Source organism: Phaethon aethereus (genome assembly GCF_964289735.1).
Source record: "Phaethon aethereus genome assembly, chromosome: 26".
In the NCBI taxonomy this organism is placed as follows: domain Eukaryota; kingdom Metazoa; phylum Chordata; class Aves; order Phaethontiformes; family Phaethontidae; genus Phaethon; species Phaethon aethereus.
The window spans coordinates 4,215,764-4,235,067 of NC_138602.1; the positions used below are offsets into that span (position 1 = coordinate 4,215,764).

At 53.6% G+C, this 19,304-nt stretch overlaps 3 protein-coding genes across 3 annotated transcripts; 1 reads left to right on the plus strand and 2 right to left on the minus strand.

The window, feature by feature from the left end:
- Positions 1 to 8,372: 8,372 nt before the first annotated feature.
- LOC309413773 (ectoderm-neural cortex protein 1-like) lies at positions 8,373 to 10,142 on the minus strand (the record flags this gene model as incomplete). The annotated part of the gene is made up of 1 exon (XM_082010982.1): positions 8,373 to 10,142. The coding sequence occupies one exon, from the start codon at positions 10,140 to 10,142 to the stop codon at positions 8,373 to 8,375; it is 1,770 nt and encodes a 589-aa protein (XP_081867108.1).
- A 2,933-nt stretch (positions 10,143 to 13,075) lies between these two features.
- On the minus strand, positions 13,076 to 14,218 carry PEX11G (peroxisomal biogenesis factor 11 gamma; the record flags this gene model as incomplete). The annotated part of the gene is made up of 5 exons (XM_082011008.1): positions 13,076 to 13,301; positions 13,378 to 13,428; positions 13,627 to 13,805; positions 13,888 to 14,076; positions 14,153 to 14,218. The coding sequence occupies 5 exons, from the start codon at positions 14,216 to 14,218 to the stop codon at positions 13,076 to 13,078; spliced, it is 711 nt and encodes a 236-aa protein (XP_081867134.1).
- A 152-nt stretch (positions 14,219 to 14,370) lies between these two features.
- SAXO5 (stabilizer of axonemal microtubules 5) lies at positions 14,371 to 18,624 on the plus strand (the record flags this gene model as incomplete). The annotated part of the gene is made up of 8 exons (XM_082010912.1): positions 14,371 to 14,905; positions 15,421 to 15,524; positions 15,712 to 15,806; positions 15,898 to 16,013; positions 16,364 to 16,482; positions 16,682 to 16,883; positions 17,851 to 17,936; positions 18,436 to 18,624. The coding sequence occupies 8 exons, from the start codon at positions 14,371 to 14,373 to the stop codon at positions 18,622 to 18,624; spliced, it is 1,446 nt and encodes a 481-aa protein (XP_081867038.1).
- Positions 18,625 to 19,304: the final 680 nt, after the last annotated feature.

Here is a 19,304-nt window from a genome sequence, read left to right on the forward strand (position 1 = left end):
AGAGTGTCCTATGGATGGAAGGCATTTATTCGGCTACTTTCTTCTTCTTCTGTGCAATGAATGAACTCAGCTATAGAACAATGACATCTAGAAAATAAAGTGTGCAGTGAGGTCGCATTTCTTTTAATTTTTTAACTTAAACATAACTGGTTTAATAGTCGTTGCCAGCAGTGCTTCAAATAAGTTATGGCTGCTAAGAAATGGACCCAGCACTGCTACAGGCTAGGCTGTTGGTTCAAGACCCCAGAAGCTCCTTGGAATATGGGTCTTCAATCTGTAACTGAGAAATGACCTTAAAAGTCATTATCTGCCCTCAAGACGCGTGTCTGGCTGCAGCTAGCTTTATGAAAACTGTTTTCAGCCTGAATAGAGACTGCATCTTCTTTCACTTGGGACAAAGTCATGTCAGTGCCATACTAGGTATTCGTGTGGCTTCCTGTTCGGCGTGGAGAAGGTTTTAGAATTAGCAGATGCCGTGATAGCGCATTGCTAGTGCGGAGTTTACCATCCCAGAGTATGGTAAAACTATTTGTAGAAGGCTGAGGGAAGCAAGTGAAAGGTTTTCTTTAATGAATAATGGGTCATCTCTTCGCTTCTGCAAAAGTGAACCTGTGAAATTGGTATCGGATCACTCCAGTTGAGTGAACTAGTTTTGGAGTCTTTACTCAAATCTCGTTCCTAGAAAAGTAATTCTTCTAGGCAAGTTAGTTTGCAAAATACTGCTGTGTCCTGGGCTAAGTAACCTGCTATTGATTGAGTCATAGCCTTTCCCTTTGGCTTTTTGACTTCAGATAAAAGTTTCCTTTTAAGTGGTATCTGAGGGTTAGACAGTTCAAAATTCTGTGCCTCCCAGGTGCCTTTTGGCTTCTTTTTGAGCTGGGGTGTGGAAGAAATTACAGCACGATCTTTGAACTGCCGCCGCCTTCTCTTTGTGTCACAGCCTTAAAATTATTGTCACGTTTGTCTTTTAATATCGTGATGTCGCAATGTAGAGGCTGTTTCTGTGGTTCTGATTTTCAATTTTAACCCTGGTTGTAAAGCATGCTTCCCCTTTCCCTTCCCACCTGGAATATGGTCCTTTTGTATTGCCGACTGAAGATCCCTCCGTATTCACCAGTACCGAGCGCATCCTGCCCTGTGCGTATCGTAAATGCTTTCCTCGTTTTTAACGGCGCTATCTGTGGATTGTAGTTGCGGCGTGTCCCACAAATTGAGATCGCTAATCATTTCCCAGTGTGAGGCAGAAGAATTGGTATTCGTAGAGGTGCTTGCTCATCAAGGTAATAGCATTCCTGCAAAGTTAAGAGCAATTCTCAATAATTTGCGGGCAGTTTTGTCTTTCTGAGTAATAGTCAGGTGATCCCGCGTACATGGAACTTGCTGTTTGTCATTTGCATTTACGATGAAAAGTTTCAACTTAAACTAGGAAGGGGTTAAAAATACGTATTTTGTTTCACTTCTACTTTCGACTCTGCAGAATAGGAGCTAAGGCTCCCCGGTGCTGCTCAGTGGTGTCCCTGTGTGTTGTGCCCCTGTGCAAGGGAATTTGGAACGTTTTGTTGTCTTCCCCAGCAGTTCTCACATTTACAAGAAAAAAAAAATCATCCTGAATAGGTGAAGGAAAAGCCTTTCCCCCTGCTCTCTCTTTCAAGGCCAGACCCAACATCTTTGTAACCACTGGCAGCTCTTTATCATTTACCATCCGCGTGCTACTCATCGGATAGCATTTGTGTGAGCTCTGGTTCGTACCATTCGTGCCATGTTTATAAAGCAGTTTTTTTATATTTTTGTACTGAAAGAAATTGGAGCACTTTAGAAAAGTTTATTTCGAATTCCATTTCTGTTTGTACCCGGAAGGAAATCTCATGGAATTAGATCCTGTTGGCATAACTGCGTGCATCTTGCTCAGAGCTGTGAACTCTCTCGATGCTCTTTAGTCTTAGGTCTGGTTTCTAGGCCCACCTTGCACTGTAAAGATTTAATAAATAATCATGGTCCATGGTTAAATTGACCATTTTGTTGGGGAAGTGTTTGGTTTTGTTTTTTGTTAGGGTGTAAACACTGTAAATAATTCCTTTACTGTTGATACTGCAGTAGCAACATCTTTGTAGTCTTTATTTTATTTGTAAAGTTGATGGTTCAATGTTAATATTCCGTTGAATTGTGCACTCTTGATTAATTGTAAACTTGATCTTAGCACATCAAATGATGATTTTTACAATGATTGCAATGTTTCTCCACTGAAGGATTTCAGAGCTGCAATGGGACTGAAACCAACTTCTAGCAATAAAAAAAAATGCATTTAAAAACTGACTGCCGCTATATATATCTGTTATTATTTATATTTTTTTTTTCTATTTGAACCAAAGATCAAAGCAGCAGCTACTTCTCACGTGCTTCTCATTTTCTACCCTGGACAGAAATAACGTGCCATATGAGCAAAACTCTGACAGATTCTCCAAAGGAGAGGACGGAGGATGCTAACAGCCGCAGACCTTGCCAGCGAGGTGAGCGCCCTAGGAAAAAATCAGCCGGTCTCGAAATGCCTGAGCTCGGCACGCTGGGGGGAGAGTGAACTTGGAGTTGCTTATATTAGCGTGTCCGTACTTCGCCTGGTGCCAGTCTGAGACATGCCTGGCTCTGCCCCAGACAGTATCGGTTCCCATTTGGAACGAGTATAACAAAAATAGAAACTTTCTCCCTAGTGCTTGTGCCAACTTGGCAGCCCTCGCTCCCGGCACCATCCCGTAGCCTCTGGCTGGTGCAGCTCCAGAGTCAGCAAGTTGCGTTTCCTGGTGAAATCCCCACTCGTGGCGTGCTGGCACGCTAGCCCAAACGCCGTAACCTCGCGTAATTTCTAGCGATTAGAACAGATGCAAAATTGGGGGGGGAGAGTGGGAGAACTGGGACTCAGATCAGTGCTCTCAAAGGAAGAGGTACGATTTTTATCATCGGGGTCCGGCGCTGTAGCCCGTGTTGAGGAAAACCTCGGCCGGCGTTGGATGGGAGCGTGCCGGCGGCGCGGTCTGCGAGTCACTTCGCAGAGCGCTAAGTCTTTGCGTCTGTCGAAGCGTCTGTGGAGGACCCAGGTTCTTCGGGTACAGGACTCGGTAGAACACCGTCTGCGTTTTTCGGTCTCTGAAGCGCAGTCGACATCTGGGTCGCGGCACAAACCAGAACTCAAATGGAAAAACACAAGTTTTTCTGGTTTTCCGACATATGTAAATAATCAAAAGCTTCTAGGCGTTTAAAATACGACTTGATCTTTATGGGAAGTAAGAGACTGACGTGTCAGCGAGTGACATTTTCAAGTGTGTGTGTGTACAAGCTTTTGCTGGCGCTTCCGTTAAGAGAATTTTTCTTACATCTGCTCTGTTCAGCTTCCAGGGAGCTGAGCGGCCGGAGCCGCTGCAGGTCACCGCCTCTGTGCGCCTTCGCATCCCGCTCTTTGTCGCTAGAGCAAGCGGAAGAACTTCATGTCTAACTATTTTTCAGCAGCAAGAAATGGAATCGAGGTCATGTCATGGGGGACAGCTGAGAGGGACGGTCTAGGACAGAAGTTACGCGGAGCTGCTTCCAGAGCATGGGTTTAATTCTTGTTTTCTGATTGCACTGTACTCCTGCGCTGCGTCAGAACAGTAGGAATTGTTTCTGGAAAGACAGAAGAGCCTGGATCCGGGAGATCCAGGGTTAAGGCGGCCAAGAGGGGTCCCTGCAGCAGCCCGGAGCTCAGCAGGGGCAAGTTTAAATCTCGGGCAGAATTTGCATCTTAAGAGTCTGGTGCCGCGGCAGCCGTCGGCCTTCAAACGAGCGTGGGTGTTTCTGTGTTACGCTTCAGTTCTTGCCGCAACAGCGGGGCAGGCGTTCCTTTGGCGATTGCGGACAGCTTGGCTGACGGCATCACCGATAACGCTGTCGCTCGTTTATGAGCCGCGTTCTCCGTTTTTCACAAGGCGGGGGTGCGATTTCGGGACGGATGGCGGTGCCTTTGGAGCTGTTGACTTGCTCGTACCGGTATTCCAGCAGCTCCGCCCTGCCTTGTCTCTCGTTAAAATCTGTAGCTAATTAACCCGAAACCCAAACCACATTCTTTCTATTTGGCTGAATCATTCTGAGGCCATAGGCAATGACCAGCCTCACGCTAAACCTTCCTTTTTCATGTGGGCGAGACGCGGCTGATGGCTCCCGTACGCGCATCTGAGATTCATCGGCGAGCCCGATGCTTGAGGACAAACACGCACAGAGGATATCGGCTCCGCAGCGCGCTCCGGCAGCGGGAATGTGCTGGCTTCTGCCTTTCCCTTTCCTCACCCCTGTGACTCAAATCCGGTTGAATTTCTCATCCCAGCGACGGGGCCGGCCCGAGGCTCGACGGACAAGAGACGCGGGGCCTGTCCTCGTGCGCTGCCGGCATCGGTCGCCGCTGCGGGGCCCGCGGGCTCTGGCCGGGGAGAAAAGCCAACCCCTCTGAGCTGGCGGCGCTGGCGGGTGCCGCGCGTGGTCCCCGGCTCTGGGACAGCGTCGCACGCGCAGGAGGCTGAAGCAGAGCGGGGATCGCTTTGTTATGGGCCCCGTGTACGCGGGAGCGTGAAAAATCCTCACGTAGACGCGTTGGTCCCGTGTCAGAGCCGCCGTTTTGGGGCAGAGCGCGTTCCTCACGTGAGGTTAGCCCGGATGACTGCGCAGACCTTCCAGGGGATTTCAGATGGGTAGATGCGTAATGTCCTTTTTCCCTTCTAGAACGCCTGACGTCACGGAGATGACGCCGTGTGTAGTTAGTGCCGTGTTTTTCCTGGGCTGCCACGGCCCCTCGCTGTAAGAGCAGCCCCGGGGGCTTGCAGGCTTCGCGCGAGAAGAGGACCGGCCCGGGGAGGGGGGCAACCTCGCCCTCGGGTTGTTTTGGCGTTGAGGCTTAGTGCTGCCCTTGTGTGGTGGCTCTTCCAGATGTGACTGAGGCTGGGGTCTCGCTCCTGCAGCTGGAGGGGTGCAGGCGCGAGGCGGGGCTCCGGGCTAGGACGAGAGGCCAGGGTTTGAGCTATGTCATAAACTCTATTAATTCGGGAGGATTTCTGTCCCAGTGACTAAATTAACCCCTAAACCAAATTCACCTGCAGTCCAATCGGCCTCAAACTTCTGGCCCCGGCATTGAAGCAGCGATGGGATCAACGCAGGGAAACGTCAAACTGGGAGAACAGGTCTGTGCTGGGATGATGTCAAGCACGCAAGAATAAAAGGTGTCTGGTTTTCCCGGGGGGTGCTTCCCGCTGTGCCGGGAGGAGGTGGAGCTGGAGGGACAGCGCAGGGCTTTCTGCCTGACGAGGGCGGACGAAGGCAACGAGATGCAGCCCTGGCTGGTCCTGGTTGCCCGCAGCACGGAGCTGCTGCGGAGCAGCCCAGCCCGGGTGTGCCTGAAGCGCCGGTTCTCCCGGAGAGGCAGTTAGCTGTCCGTAGAGGCTGAAAGGAGGAGACAACTCACAGACGCTTGCAACGGCTTCAGCTGCGGGGCCGCTCGCTCCCGTAGCTGAAAAGGCCGTCGGTGCAGCGCGGGTGACATCCCGGCGCCGGGAGCAGGAGGCAGACGGAGACCCTGTGTGGCCAGAAGCAACTTTGTCCCCGGAGCAAGAGGCGGCTGTGGCCGGGAGCCAACGCTTATTGCTCGGCAGCAGAAATCAAACAGCTGCCGCTCAAACGGCCGCGAATGAAGCCGCCGCTCCTCCGACTTGCTGAGCGGAGTCGGACTTTGCCCGACCCTCGGGAATAGCTGTAGATATCGTAAAGGTGAAGCAGCTCCCGGCGGGCTGACGGGGATGGAGATGCTCCCTGCCGGCTTCTAGTCCCAGCCGTGTCCCGGGCTGCCTCGCTTGCCGGCGCGCGCGGGGCTCGGCCAAGCTGGAAGCTGCCCCGCGCTCCGGCTGCCGCGTGGTTGGACTCGGTGATCTTAAAGGTCTTTCCCAACCTTCCAACTTTCCAATCTTCCGCAGTTCTGAGACTCTGCGCTGCTGCAGGCCGGGTTCGCAGGGCAGGCTCCGGGCTCGCCTCCCCGCAGCCTGCTGCATGAGCCTCCGCGCCCGGCTCGGCGAGAGGCGGCACAGCGAGGGTATACGAAAAAACGCCCTGTCTGAGGGCTGAAGATGGCGGAGGCCTCAGAAAACAGGACGGAAATGAAGTCAGTTTATCTGCTTCAGCCACCAGCAGCAGGGCAGCTCGCTTCCTTCCAGTCTTGCCAGTTCTTGCCCATACTAGCAGCGCGGAAGGGTTGTGACATTGATTTATTTAACTCCGAAATTGAATAATGGATCACACCCAAACCATGCTTCTGTGGCGAGACAGTTGGTTGCACCTTTGGTGCCTGTTTCCTCTGACCACGCCGACTCCCGTCTCGTACCTCTCACCCTTAACAGAGCTTTTCCTCCCCAACCACTGCCCCCACCGTCGCCTGCAGCAGGGCCCGGAGCACACGGCGCTCGGGGAGAGACGGGGCAGCGCTTCCCCCCGTATTTGGGTTTTTTTGGCAGTGAGGAAACCCAGCTCCGCAGAGGATGACCAGGCGAGGGCAGAGAATAGCTTCGTCTTTGGAGTTTTAAACAGATTTGTGTGTCCTGCAAAGCTGGAAGGCGGCACAGGACCTGAGCCTTCCCAAGTCCCACGTTACAAAGATGTAGGAAGATCTGAGCCCTCTCCGGCCGATGAAGGTTTGGGCTCTTAAGCAGGGAATGCTCTTCGCTATTTTGCTAAACATTCTCTCAAGTGTGGGCTGGGAAAACCTGCACCTTAAGCATACAGAACAGGCAAGGGACACGGTGGATTTTATTCAGATTTATTGAAGCAGCTCCAGGCCGAGTAATAAACACACACGACTGCTGTATAAAAAAAAAAAAATAAATGTACAGAACCAGCCCAGGGGTAAAGTACTGTCGCATGTTAAGACGCTTAACCTTATGTCTTAAGACACTAACCATGCCTCTGGTGCTGCCTGCATTCCAAGTCACGGCAGCCAGCAGCGCAGTCCAGAGCCCGCTGCCAGTTACTTAAGAGCTTCTTTTGTCCATTCTAGTAAATATTACTTAAACAAAATATTGAATGAAAGAAGTAAAAAATATGCCTCTGGTTCCTGCTCTGAGATCACGCGAGTTAGGAGAAAGCTTTTGCCGTCTCGAGGGACAGCGCAAGCCGCCGGCCCAAGGAGGTCCCTCCGTGCTTGTCACCTCCCTGGCCTGAACGAAGGGGATGTACGGAAGCGGATCAAAGCCAAAGCTGCGTTACCTTCAGCCCTGCTGACGAGACCCCAGGACAGTTCACAGACTTGCTAGGAGCACCTCCTCCCACTGCCCGTGTCTTCTGCCTGGACCCTCGGTGAAGGATGGCAAAACCGGGTGCGAAGCCTGTGGTGCAGAAGAGTAGCGTGAGACCAGTGTGCACGCAGCAAACCTGACGCCGCTCCCCGGGCCTCAAAACCTCAAACGCAGCTATCGTGGAGTGACGGCTGCCGATTTCCCTCCGCATCCTGGAATTTTCTATAGGTGTCGCAGGACGTTTTATTACGAGTTCGTTTGGGTGGTACAGCTCTCGCAAGGGGAAAAAGAAAAAAAACCTGCGGGGATCTGTGATTCACTGGCACCTTTTCTGCCAAGAGCCTTTAGAAAGGTTTCATTCCAGTTGCAAATTTTTAAAAAGGTAATTGCTGCGTGGCAGGAAAGAAATGGCACAAAAGGGACACCAGAGAATAATCAGAAGCAGAGAAAACCCTGTGTTTATATGTAGACAGGGCTTGTCTTACAAATGCAATTACCAACCATTCTGGGACTAAATCCCGGCTATAATCTTGTTCTGGCACCCGCTCGCAGCCCTCACGTCCCACAAGACGTTTGGGTGCCACTACCAGATTAACCGTGGCACCAGGAGGAGGCGGCTGCGCTAAAAGCAGCAGCCGGTCCCCCGCGGCACCGCACGGTCTCCCCCAGCTCCCGCAGACGGGCTGCCTGTTAATATAACGATCGACTCGACGAGCCTTCTGTACCAGGGACGACACCCAATCCTCCTCGCTGAGAGCATTCCCCAAAATCCTTGCATAGGCCAAGACTCAGTGGAAGGGCTAGGATGCCAGGTTTAGGGTCTTGTTATTTATACTAATCTTCTCCCCGCAGCATTTCGGCACCTAAAGAGACATTCTGTCTCCTGCAGGGTTTTAGAGCCCAAACTACCAGCCTGGAAGCGTCCGGAGCTGATGTTCGCACAAGGGTAGGACAGCTCCAGTCCGGATCCACGGGCATCTGCCCCTCGGGGCTTAACCCTGGTGCAGCGCAAAGTTCTACAGAGGAGCTCTGGGTTGATCCGCAACCATTTACCTTCCAGGTTCTTCGCCACACCGTGACTCAGGCAGACAGGTACTTCCAGGTGCTGACGAAGGCGGTGGGGATGAGGGAGTAAGGCACTGTCGTGACGCTGCTCCAGGTGTCGGACGATGGGTCGTAACAGTCCAGCGTTTTGCAGCGCTGAGCCCCGCAGTAGCCCCCCACCACGTACAGTCTGTTACCCGACGTAACGGCCCGGCAGCTGATGCGCTTAGCGGTGACGTCCCCGAATTTGGACCACTGGTAGGTGTCGCTGTGGAAGCGGTAAGCGGAGCTGGCGGAGAACTCCGTGTCCCCCCCGATGACGATGATGTGGCTGCCCACCACGGCGGCGGCCGTGTACCGCCAGGGCTGGGGGCAGCTGGCGGGCACCGTCCAGCGGTTCTGGCAGGGGTCAAAGCACTGCACCTTGGGCAGCTTCTCCTGGTTGGCGCTGGTGCCACCGAAAACAAACAGCTTCATCTTGGCTCCCACCACGGCGGCGTTGCTTACACCTTCTCGGAGAGGAGCCACCAAGGACCATTTGTCCAGCTGCGGGTCGTAGTGTTCGACTTGCTTGAGAGAGACGGAGGGAGAGGCCGGGAAGGCGCCGCTCACTGCTGTGTGACCCCCCACCACGTACAGACAGTGGTCCAGCTCAGCGGAGCCGTGGCCGAACCGCGCCACCAGCATGGGAGCGGCTTTCGCCCACTCGTCATGGAGGGTGTCGTAAACCCAGACGTCTTTGGAAGCGCCGTTCTCGGAGCCTTTGCCGCCGGTGATGTACACTTTGCACCCGATGGCGCAGGCACTGCACTCTTTACGAGGGCTGGGGATGTCAGCACGCGGAATGATCTCGCTGGTTTTATGATCCAGCATGTAAATCTTGTCGCACATGAAGGTTTGGCCACCGAGCAGCAGCAGGGCCTGGCTGACCTTGCGGGGTCGGGCACAGCACCCTGTCACCAGCCCATCGTTTTGCAGGATCTTCATTTTGCACCGTACGGCGTCGGCCACGATCTCCTCCCCCAGCTTGTGGCTGGTCACCAGCTTCTCGCAGGCCACTTGCTTCCGCAGGTAGGACTCGGGCAGAAGGGCCAGGCGGACGGAGCGCAGCAACTGCGGCAGAACTTCATGGCGTCGGGGCAAATCGTACCGGATCCAACCTATAACAGCTTCGTAGACCAACGTCTCATCCTCTACCTCCAGCTCCTCGCTCTCCACCAGCTCCAGCAGCTTGTCTTTGGGCAGTCGGAGGAAGTCTTCGGTCTTGCAGAGCGAGGTGAAGTTGGCCAACGCCATCCTCCAGGACAGCTCCAAGAGCCGCTCACAGCAGTGGGCATCGGACAGCAGCAGCATGTTCAAGCAGTTCCCAGGGTAGAGATTCTTCTCCAGAAAGTCGGCCGAAGCATCCCGAATGTCCTGAAACTGCAACATGTCCCCGGCCTCCAGCAAGGACTCCGCGTTCTCCTCGTTAATCAGCACCCGGGCTGAGTACGCGTAGTCCAGCAGCAGCTCCAGCACCTCGGGATGGAGGGAGTCGTGGAAGTTGACCTCGGCATCCCTGCTCTCTTTCAGGCCCCCGCTGAACATGGCATCGAAGTAGCGGCTGCAGGAGGCCAGGACGGCCCGGTGGCAGTGGAAGGCCCGGTTCCCCGCTCGCAGCACCACGTCGGTGAAGAGGTGCCGCTTGCGGAGCAGGTTGAGGTGGGTGAGGAGGCTGTCGGCGTGGCCCGGCTTGTGGAAGAGGTGGATGTTCATGGAACCGGAGCTGGAGCGGGATTTTCGGTTCTCGTGGCTGCTGACGGACATGGTGGCGGGGCTGCTCCGCACGGGAAAACCGGAGAGGCGGCAGGAAAGCCCGGCAGCGCAGTCCCCGGGGCCTGCGGGGGTGCAGCGGGACGGCGGCCGCAGAGAGGAGCCAGCGGCGGGAGCACGGTGCCCGGCCGGTACAGGGAGCTCGGAGGGGGCCTCCCGGCAGCGGCGGGGCTCGCCCAGCGCAGACCGAAGCGAGGCACCGGGCGGTCCCGGACTAAACGCCGGGGTAAGGGCACGGCCCCGCGTAGTACCGGAGGGGGGGGGGGGGGGCGCGATGTGCGCTCCCGGTGCCGCCCGCGCCCACCCCGCGGTCCCGCACCTCGCCGGGGCTCGCCCGGGGCCGCCGCGCTCGCCGCTCGCTCTGCCGCCGCGTGGCCGCCCCGCCGCCGGCTCCGCCCCCTCCCCCGACCGGCGCAGGCGGAACAGCCAATCAGCGACCGCAGCGCCCTCCGCTCGCTCTTTGTGAATGGGAGCCGGGGCCGGGCGTGCGCATGCGCCGCCCCTTAACCCCTTCCTGCCCGGCGGCGGCGTGTCCGTTCCCCACGCCCCACCCGTGTCCTCCGTCTCGCAGCGCTGCTTCCCCCCCCCGTCACGGGCAGCAGCACCGCTCCCTCCCGCAGCGAGGCTCAGGCGGCAGTTAACAGCCCGAAAGGGGACCGGGACGGCAGATCTGATCTCATCCAGCCCGGCGGCAGCCTCGGTCATGGCGTCACCGGGCCATAAAAGGGGCGTTTTTATGGAGCAGGGCTTCTGAGCTGGAATCAGCAGCTCATCTGCTAGCGGCCTTTAGATCTCGGCTTGCTGACAAAGGGAGGTCACGGCCGGAACAAAGCATCCCTGCTCAGCAAATGTTTTCCCTGCAGGAGCTGAGTTGGGCTGATGGCCACAGCAGAAATGAGGAAAAAAAAACCCCAGTTAAAGAAAAGCAGATTTTGGGAGGATTGGGTCTGTCTGCGCCAAGGTCTTGCACTAAAAAAGAGCGAGTGCTCCTTGGACAGCCAGCAGCAGCCACCATAGCTGCTTAAATACTAACCATTCCACAGAAAAACAGGAATTTCAGAAACTGAGAGCGACCAGATTTTGCTTTATATTTGCACATTTCAGTTTGTCCTGTGCTTCACTGGCTGCAATTTAAAATTGCTCAGTGAGGCAGCGGATGAAGCAAACGCACTCAGACCAGTTTACAGTGTCCTTTCTCTATGCTAAAATTAAAAGCATGGTTTAGAGTTTTACTAATTTGGCATCAGAGGTGTGTGTATTTGGGTGGGGTTTTTTTAATCGCTATAGCTACACCTTGGCCCAGGCTAAGCAGGAGAGCATCTTCTCAAAGAATGGTTTAACGAGGTTAAGAGTACAGAGATTGAATCCTATTTCTTATTTAAAAAAAAAAAAAAAAAACACCACTAAATTGCAGCAAAGAGCCACCGCAGCTGGTGACGGGACTGGGCAGCAGCTACAGCTGTCCTGGGTGCTCCTCCTGTTCGGGCACAAGACCTGCTGCGTCACTAGAAAAAAACACAAGATTCTCTTCCAGATAACGCCTGCCTGCCCTCCGAGTTGCACCAAAACTTGTAAATCTGACACCAAATTGTGAGCACGGTCAAGAAGGCGTCCTCTGTGACACTTTGCGGGGTGAAGGTCCAGAAAAACAGCAAGGCGAAGGATAGAGTATCAAGATCTTGCTCTGCTCTTTGAACACAGGAAAGAGATAGTTTCCATGCCAAAAACCAACAACAAAAGAGGTCAAACCTCCTGGGAATGCGGTGTGCACTGCACTGTGTCACAGGGAGCACAAGCACGGCACAGACTGAGCAGAACTGTTTTCAAAAGATGTATCTCGGTGACAGGTCAGTCGGGTGCTCTGAATTATTTTGGGAGAAGACAGGCTGGTAACAGATGGGGAGCTGCAGCGAACACAGCACAAAGGTTTTCTGTCGCCTAGGCACTCTTTGGAGCTTTCTAGAACCAAATAAAGACTGTTTGCCCAGTTATCAAAAGGAACGATCACTCAAGGCCACCTTTGAAGCATTCGTCTCGTTTTTATTGGCACTGCCTAGAAATGTAACTGTAAAACTCATCTTGGCATTGGTCTGATTGGTCCTTTGAAAGGTGATTAACAAATTTGCTGCCTTTTTTTTTTTTTAAAGGAAGAAGTCCGTTGGCTGCTGCCAGAGCCTGGTGGAAGAGCTCCACCCGGTGGCATTTCCTAAAGGCACAGCTGGAGGCCCAGCGCTGCTTCTAGTTTAACTGGGAAGTCTCAACTTCCACTATTCCTCCTTAAATGAGTACTACAGACTAGAAGGAAGCTTCGCAAGGCACTGCTTACAGTAACTATCTCTTTCTAAAGAAACACAACCGTCACAAACAACCCAACAACCTCCCTCAGTCGCTTGCTCCTGTTTGCACTTGGGGCATCTGCTCTGGGCTCAAACACCAAAACATCTGATGGGGAAACTTCCACGATACCGGTCACCTCCCTGGTTCAGAATGAGGCACCAAGTGCTGAGCCTGGAGCTCGAACTTGCAGGATCCGTCCCTTAGAAGTTTTGTGTGACAGAACCGTGGCCATTTCTCCGCCCAACACTGACTTTGTGCTCTTTTAAGTGACAGCAAACACTGGAGAGTTGCATTTGTCTTTTGGGACATAGGAAGGAAGGATGGAAGTGACTTTTTTCCCCCCTCTATTCTATCAGTCCTAGGAGCTTTCTTGCTTTTCAGAGGATTTGCCTGAAAGACTTCTCTGATGAGAAGAGATAAAAATTGTTAACTGCAAACAATCCTCTCTGTTATAGACATCTTGACTACAGTCCCAATTACAGGATGCGTGGAATTACAATCACCGACACCCAAGAAAGTTAAAATACGCCCTGCCTCACTAAAGGCATTTTTACCACGTAAAAATTTGGCTCCCAAAGCTTAATTATGGCTTATACAGCTTCAGAATTTCCTCCTCTAGATGCTTGGTAGATACCAATCAGGGAAGATGTGGTCCCCAGGAGACCTACTAACCATGGAGGAAAGCATCCAGCCCAAAGAAAGCCCGGAGGCAGCCAGTGGATTGCATTGGAGAGATCTACCATGTTCGTGAGGATGCTCAGAACTTCAGCCTTCACTTGGGCTTTCATTTCCTTTCGACTCAGAGGCGAAGATGTACTGTTGGAACCAAAAGTAAATGAGAATGGATGTATTTGGGTTAAATTCACTACATAGCCAAGGAGGGAAATCATACCACTTGTGCTGCCTCAGCTTCCTTCTTAACCGGAACAAGATTCTCAGGGATCTGAAAACAAGACAACAGAGTTATTTCTCCTACAGCACGAAAAGGGAGGGTTTTTTCCCCTCTAGCATTAACTGCATACACGAGGAAGAGCACCCTTCTGCAGCTGAGAGGGTCCTTCATTTCAGCCTGATTACAGGCAACACGGTTCATTCCCTGTCAGTCTCCCACTGCAGCCTGCGGCACCTGAGCCAGCCTTACCGCAGGATGCCCAGGAGCAGGGAGAAGGCCCAGAGCACCATGCTCAGAGTCCACCACTTCTGAGAGCCAACATGGATGATGCCAGCGTCAGCCGCCCACGCGACGTGCTCGCAGGGGTAGTAGAGCTGGTTGGCCAGGTTGCAGAGCACCGACAGCCCCCGCACCAAGCTGTCCTCATCCTGCGGGGAGCACGGAAGACATGCCTTGGCACCTGCGGCGTGGCCAGGGAGGCTGCCGGTGCACCCCATGCCCCGTGCTCACCTTGGGGCCCAGCCCATAGCCGCAGCTGTAGCTGAGCATGGCGAAGTCATCGAAGAGGCGCAGGGCCGTGCGGCAGGCGCTCAGCTGGGCCGACACAGCCAGGAGGCTCCCGGGCAGCCCGGACGGCGGGGCCTGCGGCCCGGCCAGCGCCCCGCCCGCCAGCTGACAGCCGTAACAGAGAGCGCGGACCTGCGGAGGCACAGCCCGGTGAGGGCCCGGCCGCACCGCCAGGGCAAGGCCCCGCCGGGCCGCTCCCGCCACTCACCACCCGGTCGCGGCCGCGGTAGGTCTCCAGCACGGCGACCAGGCCGCTGAGCGCGCCCACGGCCATAGCAACGCTTTCGGGACGTGACGCCACGGGGCGGGGCTGGCGGCCCGCCCGGAGCTGGCGCGGGGCTCGCCGGGAAGCTGGCGGAGCCGTCGCCATGGCGACGCGGCCTGGCGTCCCCCGAAGCCCGATCGAGGCCTCCCGCCTCCTCGGCGATGGCGGCCAGCGCGGCGCCGGCGATCCCAGTCCCGCTCACGGGCCTTCCCTTCCTAAAAGCGACCCACGTTCAGCTGGGGGCCGAGCGCTGCGCGCCCGCAAGCGCCCGGCAGCCATTTTCTCACACGCAGTTCCCTCCTTTGTGGGGGGTTTACAGGCCGGCGCCGGCCCTGCCGCCCCGCAGCGGGTGGGTGCTGAGCCTGACGGGGGGTGACGGTGGGGAAAGCTGCTCGGAAACTCGCCTGGCGTTTCCAGAGAGGCCCCTGCAGCCGGTGGCCCCGGTTGGCCCCCCGAAGTCACATGTCCGCATGCACGCAGATCCCCGCATCCGCGTCTTCGCCTCAGTGACAAGGGAGAGCTTCCCCTGTCCCCACACCCCCCTCCCACGACCCCCCCTGCCCACGGCCAAGAAATCGAAAGATAATATTCCTCGTGGAGACAGAGAGAAAATAAGGCTCCCTCCATCTGTCTACACCTTCTCGTACCCAGCACGTGAGATCCAGCCTGCTGCCAGGCCATGGCACTCGCACAGGGGTGAGCTGTTCTACAGTCCGGTCTGCTCCCAACAGACCTTCCCCGTAGTCCTCAGTGCTGCACAGGCTTCCAGGGCACCGGGGGGGTTCAGTGGCTTGGCTCAGAGTCATGCTGCGAGCAATTAACGCTGTTAGTACTGTTTGGATATTTTGCTTTCTCTTTTTATAGCTGAGTAAATCAATCTGATGCTCATAAAACAGGTTAATAGCACTAACTAAAGCCAAGCATTTCCTGCGTAGCCTTTCCAGCAGGTCATCATCTTCGCTTGCTGTACCCTCAGATGCTGCAGTTTTCACACCAGAGCACCGCATCCACGTTCTGCAGCTCACCTTACTGCAATCTGGTCTTAATTGCTTTGCCATTTCATTGTACAAAATAGATTGAGTAGTACTAAAATGCTAAAAGAGCGGCTGCCTCGAGATTGTTGCTTCAATATTGTTCATATTTCCTTACAAGAGCAAATAGAGCATTTTTAGAAATAACGCCATTCATTTCCCCTTCTGGCTGTTTGGCAGGCTGTGATCCCACTATTAAAGGGGATGGACAGTCCTATTACAACACTTCTTATCAAGCACAGTTTAAGGGTGAATGGAGTCCACCTGCAAAGCCAAGTGAAAAGGTAACAGCGTGATTTTGGGGTGAGGACCAAGACACAGTTAAAGGGCAGCATGTTCCCATGGTGAATTCTGTCCTGAAAGCGGTGGGATCTGTGCAAGTGAAAACCAGATGGATGGAAAGATAGAGAGGGGAAACAAAGGGATTGTGCTTTAAGGGGCTGTTCTATAGCTCTCTTGGCTTCCCTTCAGCACTTGTCTCCTATTACGTTTGGGGATCCCAGAAGCAGTGGATCTATGAGCGAGCAGAAACGTGCCTACAGTGTCCCAGACAAAAGGCCACAAAGGTATCAGCAGGAGAACCCGATGGGCATCCCCAGCAACTGCTCTTTCTGATGAACATTGCTATTTAAGCAGCTAATATCTGATATCCTGCAGAGTCTATGACAAGGAACATGCTGCCTCCCAGATCCACTGCACGAACCTGCAGCTGGGCGATGGTCGCACCAGATTCTCCACCTCAACATCAGAGCTCTTCCCAGTACACAATCTAGGTAGGGCAAGTCTGTGACACAGAGGCAATGCGTACAGACCACTAATGGGGTTTGTAACAAGCTGAACAGTAGGGTTTATCACTTGGGTTTGGTAATATAATTATAGATAAAGATATATAAAGCATTCATATAATATGTATATAATTTTATATTTTTAATGTTTTGTAGGTTTTATGTACTCAGCATCAGTGTCATCACTGTGAGGCTCTGTTTCCTCCTCGCTCCACTTCCCTGGCCGGTTAAACGGCTGTATTCATTCCTGTGCTCTATTGCATGAGGAGAAGCTGCTGTAGCTATAACTTTTGCAGAGACAGGAGTGCTCTGACATCCTTCACTCTTGCTTTTGCCAGAGCCTGTAACCCCTGCCCGTCCAAACAAATACGCCTCATCCATCCCCAGAGGTGATGAAGACCCTGAGAGAAATCAAGCGTTGACAAGAGTTACTACTACACAGCTCTCCTACCCAGAGGTCTGTTCCCAGCTTTGCTGTGTGGGTGTTTCTGTGGTGGAGACCCTCTCTTCTTTTATGTACACTACTCTGGCACCTAAAGCCGATGTTGTTGCCCCTTCTGCCCTCCCCACTCCGGGCAGTGCAGGGTGTAATGTACAATAGGGTGCCTTTCCCAGCTACGGCCTGTTTCTGTTAAAGCAACTCTTGTGTTCTCCAGACCGGCAGGTGGAACCTCGCCCCGAAGCCTGACTTGCTACTGCAGAAGCATCGAAACAACATCTGCTTGGGAGATGAGCGTTCAGGCTCCCGTTTCTTCAGCACAACGCAGCAGTCAGACTACCAGCCACCCTGCCAGAGCCAAAGGGTGACAGCAGACAGCAAGAGCCACCGTGAGAGCCACATCCCCTTCAACTACCACAGTAAGGCCACGTTGCTCAGACTGTGGCAGTGCCAGATGAAGCCTGGTTGAGGTTCTCCTAGTGCTGTGCAACAGACAGCAATGCCTGGTGCTCTGGGAAAGGAGGCAGCCCAGACACCTTGGGTTGGAGATGGCAGGAAGCCACTGGTGCAGCATCGGTGTCTTTAGTAAAATGAGACTGTTACCCCAAAACCAGGCAGGACAGCCGTGCTCAGCCCCATGCCTGCTGCTGCTTGTTCTCACAGCTACTGCTAATCTCAGGCACTTTCACCACCTCAAATGACATCTCACTTACCAGCCATCTTGATGCCTGTGCCAGCCATAGGCATTCACTGCCATTGTACAGCAACATTTAGCATGTTCGGGTGACATAAATGATTTCTGGGACATGAACCAGTGGCTTGATCTTTTTCACTTGCTACATTTGTTTTCAGGAGTTGTTTTGCCTTTGTATTTGGGAGGAAGGAGAGGATTTTGATCAAAAATCTGTGCTTCTGCAACTTCAGGAAGGGATGCGGTTAGAGCTGATCATGGAAGGCATTAACAAAATCCTCCTCTGATGTTGCTTCCTGTTTCTGATCACCAGTACTCTGCAGCTAAGAGAGAGGTCCCTTCATGCTATATATCTGTTTTTAAGCCATTTGTTTTACTAAATGTGGAACAGATCACAGTTTAATTGATCTTTTCCTTGGCCCCAAATTTCTGGAGCAGCTCCATAACTAGCATATGGAGTGATACTCCTGTAACTGCCATGTGAATTTCTTCATTTGCCTTCTCACCCTGAGAATTGTTTTCTGTACGGGCAAAGGTTTTCAGCAAAGTGCTGACAGCAAAGCCTGTCTTCTCCCCTTGTTAGTGGAAATGCATGCAGATCTGTGACTGCAAGTCAAACTGCAAAGCTTTTCTGATGTTGCCTCCTAATTTACTGGCTTGAATTTCATTTTTATTTCAATTCCATCTGTCAGCAGATGAAAGTTCTGTCACAACCATGCAGGCCATGCTGATCCCACACAGACAGCAGAAACAACGGCTCTCCGAAGACATGCTACAGCAGGTACAGCCTTAATAGGCCTGGATTTACCATGGGGCAGCTTGGGGAAGCAGGATTAATACCAAGCAAAGCTGTAGCCTCCCCATTAACATCACCAGTTTTGGTGTGTGCTCTTGAGCCACATGAGGTGGGACAGCCATGCATCAAACCTCTGAAGGGAGAGGAAGGACAGGCAACCAAATCCCTATGCCAAGGAGTGTTGGAGGGAGAGGGAAGGTGATTCTGGTCCCCACAAAGGATCAGAGGAGGAAAATCTCAGGCATGAAGTGGCATGGCCGGAGGTGTCCAGCCAGGGTAGACGTCTCTTTGCACCACCAGCAGAGAAGACTGTGCGTCTGCCAGAGAGGGAGGAGGCAGGCAGGCACAGGTTGCAGCTGCCCAGAGGGGTGACCCTTCAGGTAGCACCACGGGGCTCAGATGTAGGGGCTGCCAGGTTCCATGTTGCCACCTGCCTCTTCCCCAGCCCTGTGCCCATCTGCTGAAAGCTCTTCTCTCTCCTCAGATCAAATGCTCACACCTGGGGCTGCCCTGGAGGGCACAGGACCTCTTCAGGACTGAGCAGAAAGATGAGTTCACGCCCAAGTCCAGAGGGCCAACAGAAATCCAAAAGGCAAACTCCGGAGTGAGCTGCATTCCCCTGGGGACCCTGAAAAGATACCGTCCCCAGAGGAAGGTGCTCTTCGCCCCATGATGTTCTCCCTTCTTCAGGGACAGCCCAGAACTTCCTGTGCCATGGGCTGCCTACACATCGTGTTACCTGTTAGCTGTTCTGGTGCCCTGCTCTTGGCCCATCTGTGTGTTATTACAGGGAACATTTATTTCACAAGTGGAACAAGGACATAAAAAGGTGTTGTGACAGCGAGAATAAACATTGGGAGATTAGCCCAAAGACGTGGGTGACACATCTCTCTGGATTGCGAGACCCACTGAGTGCCTCTAGGCAGGCACGGGGGCAGGAGGAAGCAGGTGGGGTAGGGGGAAGCTCAGAGAAAGGGCAAGAGATCAGAAGCAAAGTGAGAGGCTCTGTCAGGGCTGTGGGTGGGCTGGAATATTCCCTTATTTTATCTGTTTGGATTTTGGTGTCAAGGCCTGAAACCAAAGGTCAGTGAACAGTGGGGCAGAGAGGTAGCTCTCCCCAGCTTATGATGAGCGGGCTGTTTTCCTAGACGTGAGCCATGTATTTTTGTTGAGCTGATAACTTACGTGGGTTTCCTGAATGCTGAGCTTGCACTAACTCTGTTTGGGATATAGGTATTTCAAAGAGGGATCAGTGTGGGCTGGTTAGCCCCTTCCCTTGTGAGGCCAAGTGAGCTGGGTCAGCTGCTGCCCTGTCACAGCTGCTGCTTCACAAGCCCTTCTCAGATTTTAATG